General features: G+C 38.1%; 1 protein-coding gene across 5 annotated transcripts in view; it reads right to left on the reverse strand.

Annotated features, from left to right (window-relative positions):
- LOC108424778 (nucleosome-remodeling factor subunit BPTF) overlaps positions 1–14,652 on the reverse strand; it is a 75,098-nt gene that overhangs the window by 22,700 nt on the left and 37,746 nt on the right. For 4 of the 5 annotated variants that reach the window (XM_037536450.1, XM_017693008.2, XM_017693003.2 and 1 more), the window contains 4 exons: positions 13,288–13,440; positions 4,154–4,284; positions 1,556–1,670; positions 815–978 (listed from right to left, as the gene is read on the reverse strand). In XM_037536450.1, coding sequence (XP_037392347.1) covers positions 815–978; positions 1,556–1,670; positions 4,154–4,284; positions 13,288–13,440 — 563 coding nt within the window. The remainder of the gene's footprint in view (positions 1–814; positions 979–1,555; positions 1,671–4,153; positions 4,285–13,287; positions 13,441–14,652) is intronic. The other variant, XM_037536452.1, reaches the window with a different exon arrangement.

Here is a 14,652-nt window from a genome sequence, read left to right on the forward strand (position 1 = left end):
TAGAAACAGTGGAAATATATTTTTTCTGACAAACCAAAATGTTGCCACTGACCACTGAGGAGAAAATACTGTATGCAAAACAACATTATTAGGTACACCTTGCTAGTGAAAGGTTGGACCCCCTTTTGCCTTCAGAACTGCCTTAATTCTTCGTGGCAGACTTTTAACAATGTGTTGGAAACGTTCCTCAGAGATGTTGGTTGGTTATTTGAGTTACTGTTGCTTTTCTATCATCTGGAACCAGATGCCCATTCTCCTCTGACCTCTCACATCAACAAGGCATTTTCGTCCACACAACTGACCGCTCACTGGATATTTTCTCTTTCTCTGACCGTTCTCTGTAAACCCTAGAGATGGTTGTGTGTGAAAATCCCAGTAGATCAGCAGTTTCTGAAATACTCAGACCAGGCGTCTGGCACCAACAACCGCGCCACGTTCAAATTCACTTAAATCCCCTTTCTTCCCCGTTCTGATGCTCGGTCTGCACTTCAGCAAGTTATCTTGACCACCTCTACATGCCTAAATGCAGTGAGTTGTGGCCATGTGATTGGCTGATTAGCTATTTGTGTTACCTAATAAAGTGGCCAGTGAGTGTATGTTGCACCAGAGCTATCATATAATATAAAAGAGTAAAGCTCTTCAGCTGAGGCATTTTTACTCTCTGTTTTTAACAATTTAGCTCCTGTGAATACTTTTTATTAAAATTAGTCAGAATGCACATCACTACTCTCCACGACGTTGATTTGAGACTATAGTCTGCAGCACAGTGCATCCAGTCACAGAACTTTGATTTTGTCAGGTTTGTATGCCTCACCTGTGTCCCCTGAGTGAGCTGGGTGAGTTGGGCAAGGGTGAGTTTGACCTGCCCCTGGGGGGTTGTGTGAGGTGTTGTTTCCATGACTCGGGTGCCGCTTTGAGGACTGCCAGGGGTGCCAGGTTGCCCCCGGATTATTTGGGTCACTACTTGACCAGCCTGACCTGAAAGGAGCAAAATACAGAGTAAGACTGACTGGCAGAAAAACCCATTGCTCATACGCGATGTTTGAGTTGTTCAGTAATCTCAAACAGCCTTGCTTATGTGGCTTCTGATACTGTATGACATACCGTTATCTATAAAAATGGACAAAAGAATGTGGCATAGCTAAAACGGACAGACTAACCATTTTAAAGCCTGATTTTATCTGTACTTTGGTCAATTGATTGAGACAACTTGCAGGCTGATGGTCAGTCTTCTAATGCTTGTTAGCTATAGCTGCCTAGTGCAGAACTAAAGAAGCAAACATGTCTTGGCTGTCCAAATATATGTGGGGTAAATTCTTGATCAAACTGTGTCTTTAAATGTAAATCTGTAATGTAAATGTCAACTGTAAAAACGACTACTTTATAGAATTGAATAAAACAGTTGGATGGAATGAAACTAAACTACTCACACAAATTTCTTGTGGAAGCCACAGTGTAAAGTCACCTGACCTAAGACCAGCTGAGTGAACATCTGTGATGAAGGGCTACACTATATTCTACATTCTAGACCAGTCCTACAGGAAGATAAACTCACCTTGCTGGACCATGAGGGGTGTTCTGAGGATGGTTTTGCCCAGAGTGGCCCCTTGCTGGACTGGGGCTCTCAAAACGGTCATCCCTGGTCTGAGCTGCCCTCCGGCTGTTATTACCTTATAAGAGAAATGATTTGAAAATGATTATTTTTAATTATTATTAAAATGTATTAAATAGGTTTTTAATAGTAATAAGCACATGTGTTCTTTTTTTACTTACACTGTTGATTTTGATACATGCATTTTATGCATGAAAGGTGCTTTTAAAAAATGTGCTTATTTTTATTAATACATGTAACTATTCATTTTTGTTGTGATGAATTTGTTGTTGTTTGGAGTTAATGATAATGAATAACGCAGAAACAGTCACGTAGATACACTGATTTTCTTTGTATATTGTTGTGTTACTGTCTCAATATGGGAATATGAATGTTCCAATGAGTGAATAACGATCTGGTATGTGACCCTGTAACTTTCATTCAAAAAGGGAGCGCCTGATAGATAAAAGGAGCCCTGTGCAAGTGTGCGTGTCCATGTGGAGAGAACAGCTGTTTTATAGTCAACATCTCCAGAGAACTTTGGCTTCACTGTGCATTATTGTGCCTTTTCACTGTGTTTCCAAATAGCCAAGAAAAATCAAGAAAGATCAGCTCCTACAGGATGAACAAAATCTGTACAGTGGTGTGTGAAGCAGTTAGCATGGTAGTTAAACCAGCACCACCACAGAGTGCCCTTGTTAAACGTGAGCTATGATTCGAAAATTTCGGCATAATTCAGTCACTGAGATGTAAACAAGTGATTCTGAGAGGTTTTATACGAAGTGTTTGATTTAAGATTTCTTTACAGTGGTGGTGATAGGAACCAGGCATCTCCATGTCTAGAACACAAATACAGCCATTTTATTTACCACCCAAAACCACCAGTAAGCCTACACGTGCCTTCTGAGCTATATATGTAATTTATATATAAATCTATAAATCAATGTCTCAGACATCCATCAGTGTATATATAGATTAAGATGAAGTGACCCTTATTAGTCTCACAACGAGGAAATTTCACCTCCTCATTTAACCCATCCGTGAAGTGAAACACCACATACACACACTATTGAGCGCACATACACTAGGGGGCAGTGAGTACACTTGCCCGGAGAGGTGGGCAGCCCAATCTGCAGAGCCTGGGGAGCAGTTGGGGGTTAGATGCCTTGCTCAAGGACACCTCACTCGCATACTGTCGGCTATGGGGATCGAACCGACGACCTTCAGGTCATAGGGGCCGGTTCCCTAATCTCCTGCCCGTGACTGCCCCACAACATACAACATAACGAATAACAACTTATAATAACGTCATGTAGCAATTATCTGTGAGGGAGCTTTTAGTGGCAGATTTTGGTTTCTATCCCTACTATTGTGAAAGAGTATTTCACCACCATTAGTGTTTCCCAAGTTTTCTGGCTAGTGTTAGCTCAGCTAACGTAAGAGCACAGTATTTCGTACACTTGCAACTTTTCCTATTTGTGTAATAAAACCACTTTCTTGTCATTTATCAGTGATACATCTGAGACACTGTCATATATATTCTTATTTCCATCAAAACGGATGGAAAGACTACCTAAGCGGAGTTCAAATATCAAATTTCTATGGGTGGCGAAAGCTTTTATGGCCGGTAAAAATGCATTTCAGTATGTTTAAATATTACAATTAACATACCAACAAATATTAAACAATGGATTATCACCATGAAACACAGTATGTTTAATACTGCGTTATTAATTTAAGTTTACATCGTTAATTTATTCATCGTTAATTTATTAAGTTTACACCGTCAGCTAAGCTACCTTAGCAGACTCCTTGCAGCTTCACACCAAGGCCTCGCTTTACATTGTTTATATTAATTATATTCATAAAAATGTATAAACAGTTAACGAGCATTTTTATGCAATTAGATTTCATAAAACCGAAAATGAAATGCAAGAACACCATATGGAAAACCGATCCTTTTGTGGAAGCTGGAGTACAGAATACTGATGGCACAAACTGATGATACACAATATTTTTTCTTATTTCTTTAAAAGTATTTGCCAAAATATGACCAATCAAAATGGGTTGTGGTTACTAGGCAGCTTTTGCAGAGTCCAACCAATCATTACGTCCTATATGACTTCGGGTATGTCTGCAATAACTACTGAAATGCTGAAGTACTGTGTGCATTAGTTTGCCATCAACTCTGCCCACCACAAAACAGACTCTGTTGTGTTATGTCCACTGAGTGGTGCCTGATCGACACACATCTGAAATTCAAGTTCCTCCTTGGTTAGCATAGCTAGTGGATTACAGATCCAAACAATATACTCAATACTGAGTGCATGATGTTTAAGCGACAGAAAGCTTAACTTAAAACAAGTTCTGTGGTATGTGCACCTGTTAGCCTTGGCTGAGCCACAGTGGATTATAGTTTCTCTTATGAATTTTCTAGTTATATAGGATTTATAAAAGCTTTCTTAAGAGTTCATAAGAAAGTTCTTAAGTCGCAACTAGTTTCTCTAATCTGTGGGAACCATTTGGCACAACACTGTAAAGGAGGCTACTATATGTATGTACCTGCTGCGTAGGTGTTCCCGGTGTGTTGGGCCTGATGTTGATGGTGGCTGTTGCCGGCTGGAATGTGGTCATGGTTTGCTGGTTGCCGGCGGTGCTGGATGGAATTATGCCAACAACCTTCTGCTGTACACCTGAGACAGAGATGTGCAGACTCACATTAGAAACACTCATTGCAATCTAAAGCATTTGGTAAAACAAGGCTTTTTTGCACAAATCTGCACATGTGTTTCTGCTGTTCCTACACACCCATTTTAGTCATGAAGGGTCTCATAATTACCAGATGAATTCAGTCTGGTGTGTTAGAGGAAAAGACTCAAAAATGTGCACAGGCATCCCCCAATGGAGGACAGGGAACCAGTATTTTAAAATGACATAAATTCCACTTTAATGAGATCCAGAGGGCCCAGCTGTACTCAGTTTTGATTATGCATGTTCTTCACAGCAGGGAGAGCATGTCCTCATACACTAGTGTAAGAAAATATTAGCATCCAGTGGTGGAGGACTGTCATCTTCTGTGGTATCCAACACAGAAATGGCTGTGTGTGAGCAGGCATATCACTTGCCTTATGGTAGTTGTTTGTGGTGTGATTATATAAATATAAAGATGTCCAATGGTGAACAATGACTACTGGGTCTTCATTTCATGCCATAAAAAAAAAAAAAAAAAAAAAAAATACAACCAAGAAAATGAGTATAACACCATTTTGCTAGCATTCCTATGGGATTTCACCTAATATGTTAGTGTTAATGCTGCCGCACATGAAAATTCTATGACAATTCTAAATTAAACACAGTTATTGTAAAAGACATATAGATTACTAACTGACTGACAAAAACCTCAAGGTTTTGGTACAATGGCAGTGACATATCTAGAACCTCCAAACAAGATTTTAATCCATTTTAATCCAATCAAAACTTACAATGAAAAAAGTATTGAGTATAATTTGAAGTTACTATAAAGTTTACATACAACAAGCATGCTAATATGATTAAATAAAGATGAACTAAAAATAAAGGCACCACAGTATTTTTAGTTTAGTCAGAAATTATTAGGCCTTCTCTGAAATCCTGAGATAAGATAAATAATAAATCACTAAATCAGCTGAGCCATCAGGTACAGATCATCTCGTATGTTCAAAGCAAACACTAAACAAATGTTAAACCTTACACATTTTTTGTGTTTTATACAGAATTATGTATTATATAGTAGGAATAGAATATCTGTTTTAAAAAAATACTTTAAAACAGTTAAAATGGACAAAATGGTTCAAATGCCCTTTATATGGTTGAAATACAAACCACAAATGTGCTGTTTAATAGGCAAAGAAAAAAATCTCAAACCACACACTACTATTCACGGATATCAGTTTATTTAGTTAATAATTCATTTAGTTAATTAATTTAGTTCCATCAAAACCTTATATATATATAAGATGCAAAAGATGCACTGGTTGACAACCTTCTCCTAACTTTACATACGACTTTCTTAGCAGTTTTGGGTCTGAGGACACACCCAATAATGCTCCTGCCAAAGAACTACAGTGCATCATCCCTTAATCCAAGACCACCCATCTACACAACCATCTGAAATACTAAAGATTAAAGAAAGCCTTTCTATCTGAACCCACTGTGAGGTAGTTCTTTTTCCTCCTGAAGATTACATAAAAGTGACTTTTCACAATGTCTCTTCACTAAAATTTGTGTGAATCAGGGAAGGTGAAGGTCTCCTCCACTTGGCACAGTTCAGTTATTTTAAAAGCACTCTGAAAACACAAAAAGATCTAAACTATTTGGCATCTCCAAAAACTTACAGAAACCCCTTTAGTTAGTGAAGTCAGTCTATATAATGTCCATAGAAAAGCACTGGCCAATAAAATGTGATGCTGTGGAGTGACATGAGCATATAATCATCATACCCAATGACAAGCATCATCTAGTGGGGTATAGAGCCCCCAGCATTGGGCTGTGGAGCATTGGAACTGCATTCTCTGGAGTGATGGAGCTCCATGTAATACCTCTGGGATGAGCTGGAGTGTTCAACATTGATCATCCAACATAAGTACCTGACCTCACCAATGCTCAATCAAATCCTCCCAACAATGTTTCGACATCTAGAGTAAAGCCTTCCCAGAGGAGTAGAGGCTGTTACTGCAGCAAAGAGGGGCAAACTCTCTATTAATACCCTTCATTTCAGAAGAAATGCAAAATGAGCAGGTATCTATAAACGTTGAGCCATATAGTGTTAGTATAGAGTAGTGAAATATAGACAATAACAACAATATTGATTCTAATATTGATGCAATCAACACCTTCAGACTGACACTTGAAGCTCCACCACAGTTTCACCTCTGCACCCCAAACCGGCACTTCAGAGGAGTGAAAGCATCTCAAAAAGGTTCATTTCTGGACTTACACTACACCTCAATGGATCATTTGTGCGGTGGGTCCCTTTTAACACCCTTTGATGGTTGCCATGGTAAACACTGGCGGAGCAGGTAAACAGGCCTCTTCAAAGAGCGAACGAGATCTGAGCAGGGGAGGGGCAAACTCATGAATGATGTATAAATCGGTTGAATTCATTCGTCTTGATTTTTAGACACACAACGGTAACGTTTCATCTTTTAGCATTTCACATCTGGACTTCCCTAAATGATGAGGAGAGAACGACAAACTCACTCAAACTGGAGGATAAAAAGAAATTGGCCAGGATCAAACGCCAGCCCACCAACTGTCTTCTCCCACCACTTCTTTTTCGGTGGCTTAAAAGTAGCCGCAGCTTGTGGCTCCAACAGGAAATTCACCAAAACATGGCAGTCCTCCTTAGAGCGTGTAAACACCGTTAGGCTTGACTTCTCTGCCACTGACTGCCTGCTCTCCTGCGCTGCTCTAGTGCCTGAAAAACTCAGCCAGTTTTTCTTTTACTTTTCTTGCCAGCAGAGTATTTTTTGTTGTTGCTTTTTTTAAGGTTTTGAAAATATTACTGAATGAATGTGCTTGAAGTCATGATATCATTGCATTATTTTATTCCTTATGGTTAAGGCACAATTTTACAAATTAAGTGTTAAAAAAGGTGAAAATACAAGATTAACAATAATGTTTCACTGCAAATCAATTAGTTTCACACTTAGGTTTATTGTTAAGGTTAAAGTTCAAATTGTCAATTTAATCTTTATTCGCAAAATCATTTATTTTTAAATGGAATATTCCTAATTTCATGCCAAACCTATGAATTATCCATTTTAGCACACAGTTTTTGAACCTACAGCATGAGGTCAAAAATTTTAAATCCTTTTTGACCTATTTTTTTTTTTTTTTTAAAAGGAACTAAGCCCATTTATTTCCTATATTTTCCCATATAAAACACATCTCTCTCACTCTCTCTTATATATATATATATATATATATATATATATATATATATATATATATATATATATATATATATTTAAAATAACAGTACTGTCCAGAAAAACAAAGATCTCCAAAATGGTAACTTCACAGAGGGCAAAACCTCCTTTACTTCTAATGCAAGTTAATGTAATGAGATTTAATTCCATTTTTTTCACTTTTATGATTCAGAAAGTCAAAAATTCTAAACTCTTTCCACATATCATGCCGTCGCATTATCGATAACATGTATTTTTAGCTCAATAAAATTGGTATCAGTCATAAAATGTCATATCAGCCAGGCCCTAAAAGAAACAGCAACTCATCAACTAGGGACTCACAGCCTACCAAACACTCCACTTCAGACACTGAAAACTGAAGCTGGAGGTTGGGTGCGGTTCACCTGTGGCCCAACATCAAACAGCACTCTTTGGATGGATGGATGGAGGTGGTAAGCGACACTCCTCCAAAGCATTTAGACAGAAAAGAGCAGAAGGGATTCTCTATGCAGCCGGGTTTACCTGCACCACACTCACCGGCCCGGGGGAAAACTTGTTTTCATTCTGACTTCCTTCAGTTTCTCCAGAACAAACACGCCACCTGAAACGGTTGGGCTGGAAAAACACACGCCCGTCTGTTACAAGTTTCCCTTCTCACTCTCTCTTACACGCACACGCTCCCTACTCTCTAACAAAATACATCACTCGCCGAGCTGGAGCCGAGTTTATCAGGTCATTTAGGCGCTTCACACAAAGCAGCAGTTTTACTGGCCTGAAGAGCATTGTACATTCAAACAACTTCCAAACAAGTACTTGTTATCAAAACAATGATATTTACATTACGTAACAGGCCTGGCCGATAGGATGATGTAATCGGATGTTGTTGACGATCGACAAGATCCTGATGGTGATGCATAAAAGGCAATAATTGGCATGTTGGGATAGAAAACAGAGAGAACTAGAGGCCTAATTTACAAGGCTTGCTGAATATGTTGGAAAACTAGGGATGACGTTCTTTTAAGAAGCGTGCAGACACCTTGTCCTGTCATTTATTTCCTCTTTACCAGAGAGAGAGAGAGAGAGAGAGAGAGAGAGAGAGAGAGAGAGAGAGAGAGAGAGAGAGAGAGAGAGATGTTAAGAAGCTGGCTAGTGGTTTCTCTTCTATGGAAAGTACTGCTAGTTTTACCAACTAAACAGCTCTTCTACTCATTTCCCTTTATATTACGTTGTTACCGGAGTACAAAGAGCTGAAAAGTCATGCTACTGAATTTGAACTTGCCTCAGATTGGCATTAAAACAACCAAGCTAAACTGACTGAGACCTTAGAGCAGCTAGCTCTAACCCAGAGCCTTTAGTAAAGAATGTTCCTGATCCCCACGGTATACTATACATACACGGGCGGTATACTACACCAGAATAATAGGAAATAATGTGCAAACAAAATATTTTATTCACTATTACTATTTAATCATTGGGATATTATCAAGCAGAGATCTTTAATTAAAATTCACTAAGGTCCAGTCAAAGAACATTTCCTCAAGCGAAGGTCCAAAACATCATATCCAAATTGCCTTGTGATTCAGTGTCATATACTGTAAACTGAAGTAGCTTAGTAGTTACATCAACATCGTATATAGTCAACAACAGAATGTCAAATCAAAGTACAATTCAGTAATATTTCAACAATATTTTTGGTCAGTTTTCTCTTTTTTAGAGCACAACATGTAAAATAATTCGGCTCATTTTCTTCTCCAACTGCTATGTCTCGCCTCGTCCCTCCCCGTGTGTGTGTGTGTGTGTGTGTGTGTGTGCCACTCACTCGTCGTAATGCACATATCTGATTGGCTGAGTAGCGTCACGTGTGATTTTTTCAACGCATGTGATTGGTCTGTGAGTTTCCAGGGCCGCTGAAGTGGTACCGTAAAAGCTAGAAATGTTACGTTGATTAAAATTGGACCACCCAGAGGTAATTAAATTATTCTCCATAACCACAATTTATTTATTTTTATAAGAGATAGTTAAAATGAAGTGGTTGTAAAAATCATGATAAACCATGGCTATGACCGCCTCACAACAACTGAACTCTGTACTACTGTGCCACGGCACAAAAAACCCTTGTGCAGTTAATGGATTAATCTTTCACTCTAATGCTGATCGCACAGTGCACCAACTATACTGATGAAATAATCCGGTTTTTGTTTGAACGGAGCGGCTGACAACTTATTTAACTAGAACTAGGCTGGTCAGCTAGGAAACAGGCTAAAAGACAGCAAACATGGTAAACAACTCCGACATTAACTAATATCACAGGCATGAATTACAGTTCTCACAATATGATTCGCTGGAAACTGCAATATAAAAGTCTAGAGAATGTCACCTGAATGGCTTACATGATACAAATGTCTGTGTTTCAGAAGTAGCATCAAACCCAGGCTGAATCCCAAATGGCTCCATACTCCCTAGATAAATAGTATGCTGTGTAACATTAGGTTTAGAAATGACACTGTGGCTTCTGCTGTCAAATAGTTCATTGCTTGTTAAGTATGAATGTGATGAATCCCAAACGACGATACTTTGCATTGTTGGGATGCAGGAGTCAGTACTTAAATTCCTATGTAGTGCACTTTGTAGGGAGCAGGGAGTCGTTTGAGATTCAGCCCCAGTGTGAGAAAAGTGGCGTCATCAGATGTCTTATAAGAATACTTGTTTATGTCGATTATTATAAATAATAACTTAAATAATCACTGTGTATTTTAATATATTTTATGTTAGCTGCCATTCTTTCAAAAAGTATTAAGCCACTCGAGGCAGTGAGTTACTTGTAGTAACCCACGGCTTCTTATGGCTTATTGCTTTATTAACTTTTCCATATATTAACAATGACTGTTGTATTATAAAAATAGACACAGCTTTCAAATACTAAACAAAGAACTGAACACAAATGTGACGAACAAGTACTCAAACTACTATGCCATCTAACTACACATTAGACATATGCAAAAGTTTGAGCACCTCTGGTCAAATGATGTTTTATTTATTTTCTAAGTGAATATACGTGAAGACAACCTCTACACACTTCTGCACATTTTAATGCAAGATTACCGTTTATTTTGTGTTATCTGTAGAGGATGCAAACCATATTCCACTTAGAAAAAAGGCAAAACATGCAATTTGATCAGGGGGTGTTCAAACTAGCATATGACTGCACCAAGTGAAAAAGAGTCAGGGAAGCCTGTCATCACTGAGAGTGTTTTTTTGTGGTTTAGGCAACAAAGCCAACAGCTCATCTAAATTCCGAGATATAATTATAATTAACACAAAAAAAAATAAAAAATCAGTTGCGAACCACAGAAATGCCATAATTTCAGGATGAAGCCACGGCCAATGAAGTTTATTTCCTCCAGCGTCGTTGAAAAGCATCTAAATCTTTTTAATACACTTCAAATGGATCCTGACCCACCAAGATAAGAAAGAGAAAACAAATTTTCCTTGCAGTCTTATGTTTGAGTACACTAGTAACATGAAAGGTTCTTTATTTATTTATTTGCATTGTGAGCTTCATAGCCGAGTGTAGCATCTGTGATACATAAACACTGAAGCGTTTAGTGTGAAAACCGTTAAACTGTTGTAAAGTGCAACATTTGCTGTGGTGTAAAAAGGTCATAAAACACTTACTGACCCATTGTGGGAAAAGTCCCATATGGGGGGCATTTCTGCATCATTTTAATTACTGGGATGTAAACAAAGTGATTCAGAGTGGTTTGATATGAAATGGTTCATTGTGGAGAAACTCACTGACTCAGTGGTGGTGATGAGAACCAGGCATCACAATGTCTACAACAGAAATATAGCCATCCAAAACCACCGGTGAACCTACACGTGTCTTCTGAGTTTATATTCTTCTGAGTTTTATGTTCATGATGGTAAAACAGTTGCAAGTCTGAAAAATGGGGATTATTTTTGCCGTACAATGCCTTGAATGTATCCCTCCAGCATTAACGGATATTAACAATGTGTTTTAGTTCAAAATCTTCTCAAAACTAAGGTAAAACAATGTCTCATGATTCAGGAAGGGTATTCATCACCATTTCATGTAATGACTTTCTATGAGGGAGATTTTAGAGGCATTAAACTCCTCGGATGTCTGGATTCTATCACTATGTATGTTGTGGAATAACCACGCAAACCACTCTCAATGGCTATGTTTATATCTAAATGAAAAACGTCACCAAGCAGCAAGGCTAGCAGGACTGCACAAATACAGTCAGACTGAGAGGCAAAGAAACAGACCTACTTAAATGAGTTTTGTCTCTTTCTAATAACTGAGCATCATTTGAGACACAGCACTAGGACTGAGCGACTGAGGCTGGGTTTGGGACAAATGGGGCTGTTGCTTGTTTTTGCTGATGTTGACATTTCCCGGTGACCATTTTACAGAGCATTAATTAGCTTAGTGTGAAAAATCTCCCACTGACAGCAAAAAACAGCAGCAGCAGCAGGACCAACGTGTTTATACAGTTTGTTATTTGTATTTGTAAGTATTCTCTCTCCTAACACCTTCTGATGAAATGTACATTAAATTTGTATGGTACAGCAGAAATTTGAGGGCTTTTCTCAAACTATTTTTAAATAAAATAACCAGTATATTATTTTACAACTAATAAAATAAATCCAGATTTCAGATTTTGTAAAAATGTTCCCCACTGACTGTGTCAGATTTCCTTACCACTTTTATAAAACAATGGCAGTAAACTTTACACAAAATTTAGGCTTGTATCTTTATTACTTCCTAAGATGCAGAGGCTTTAGAAGCCTTGTTTCTTGCTTTAAAAAAAAAAGGCCCAAAACAATTTCTTTTGACCAATTGTTTGGTTTAAATCATATTTAACTACAAAAACAGAAGACACGCATGTTATAAAATGTTGGGAGAAAAGGTGCAAGGAGGCAACTTAGCCCTCTGTCTTTCCACACTGCAGCACATAAATACAGTTCCCCTTTTAGCAAAAAATACATCTGATGCTTAAATATAGCTCAAGATACCAACACTGTTTTTTTTTATTTGAATAAACAATTTCATAGCAAACAGACATGTGAAGATACAGAGGACCAGTGTCAATGCACCAAAATAAATATATACAAATGAATATATTCCAGATTTTCAGCAGGACACATCTGTGTCTTGTGTTTTGGCAGTTAGGCAACTTAATTATTACCAAAATGTTACCAGAAATAATCCCAAACTATGTTATTTATCTAACACCAATAGCCACGACTTATCAAAGTTTGCATCTTTTTCTATTTCACTCATTTTAAGATTATAGCCAAATTTTCAAGCTAAAATATCTCAGAAACTAATAAAGATACTAACTAAGAAAGTCTACACCTTTGCACACAATTTATTGGCACAATATATTATTTTTGGGTATTAAGGAAATTTGAATAGGCCTTCAATGATTTCATATGGACTGACCCGATATTAATATTTCTCATGGCAGTGGTCGCGAATGCTGGAAATATGCACAAGTTAATTAGGCGTTTAAGTAGTGAATACATTTGATATTTGATATCTGGTGTGTTCTAGTGGATAAATTTGATGTTACAGTCTGCTGCGGTCCAGTTTACACCTAAATGTCAGAAGTCGTCAGTAACTCTCACTAGCTGTCAGAAGCTGTGAGTAACACTCAGCGATCACCGGCAGTCATTAGCAACAGTCAGCAAATGTCGAACAGTAACAGTCAGCTGCAGTACCTCCTTGTGTGGTGGGCACGCTGAGCGTGACGATCTTGCTGTTGGCAGGAAGTGGGAGTTTGGCCGTGATGACTTTTCCAGCCAAGGGACTCCCTGAGATTTGGAACATCTGCCCTGCCGTTGTGGAGACGGAGGTGACAGTGCTGTTGGACACTGTGACAGCACCGAAAAAGTGTTCACAAAAAATTATAGTACTTTAAAAATTAGTGGTGGAGGAGAGTAAATAAGTCGAAAAAGAAAACGATGTGATGTGGGTGGCAGCTGACAAAGACGTGTATTCAATCATCCATCAGCAACATCTATAAACACAACATACTATTTTTTTTTTTTACTTACTTAAAGTAAATACTAGATTTACTTTTATAGGAGTTTCACTTTGGTTTGTTTAACCCCTTAAAGTTTTATTACACGTTTCTGTAATCTAAGAAGAGCTCCAATAATTTGCAATTAAGTCCCTGTACACACTTAAAAAAGATGGTTCTTCAAGCATTTAATAAAGCTTTCAAGCTTCAAGCTTTAGTAAAGAAATGGCAGAGAGCGGAACAAGTCATTAAGTTGTAAGTAAGTCTCAAGTCTCGACTCGCATGTCCTGAGTCAAGTCCTAAGTCAAGGTAGTTGAGTCTCGATTCAAGTCCTGAGTCAGTACAAATGTATCTCAAGTGGAGTCCCAAGTCAGTGGTCCTAATCTTTGAGTTCTAAACAAGTCAGTCTGCATTCTTCAGCTAATTTAAGCCATAACACTGAATAATGCTAACAGTACTAGAACCTTTTAAAGACAGCACGTTGGCAGTGTATGGTTGCCTGTTATTTCTCTTTTTTACTCTTTTTACCCTACAACTAAATTACAAAATCCACAGTACACAGATAACCATGTCAGACAGACTGTATACGCAAAGGACGATGCAACAGCATTAAAATAAAAACTAGCTCAGCAGTAAAACCAGTTCAGCCGACTAAAAAGAACAACTGCTAGTTTGAATTGAATTTAGACGACAACAGAAACCAACATGACCGAGCTGAACAAAGTTTACAGAAAAGACAGCAAAATTACAGTGAATGTACAAAGCTGAAGTTCATTTTTCTTCACCAGCTTCCTATTTGAAATTTCCATTCCACCTTAAATGGTACAGCAGTTACATTCCGGTGCTTCACTGCTGCAGCATTTAAGGCGGAATGGAAAATTCAAATATGGAGCTCACAGATAAGGCCACTACAACCTTGTTGCTAAAATTGAGAGTTGTGTTTCTTTTGTTTTACTACCATGAGAAAATAATCAGTTCGCCTGTTTCTCCAGTGAGAGTTTAAGTGGTGAGCGAGGACACATCGATACTGCTGACGCCTCTCTTGTTTCCAGCTTATGGAGAA

The sequence above is a fragment of the Pygocentrus nattereri genome, chromosome 30 (genome assembly GCF_015220715.1).
Source record: "Pygocentrus nattereri isolate fPygNat1 chromosome 30, fPygNat1.pri, whole genome shotgun sequence".
Classification (NCBI taxonomy): domain Eukaryota; kingdom Metazoa; phylum Chordata; class Actinopteri; order Characiformes; family Serrasalmidae; genus Pygocentrus; species Pygocentrus nattereri.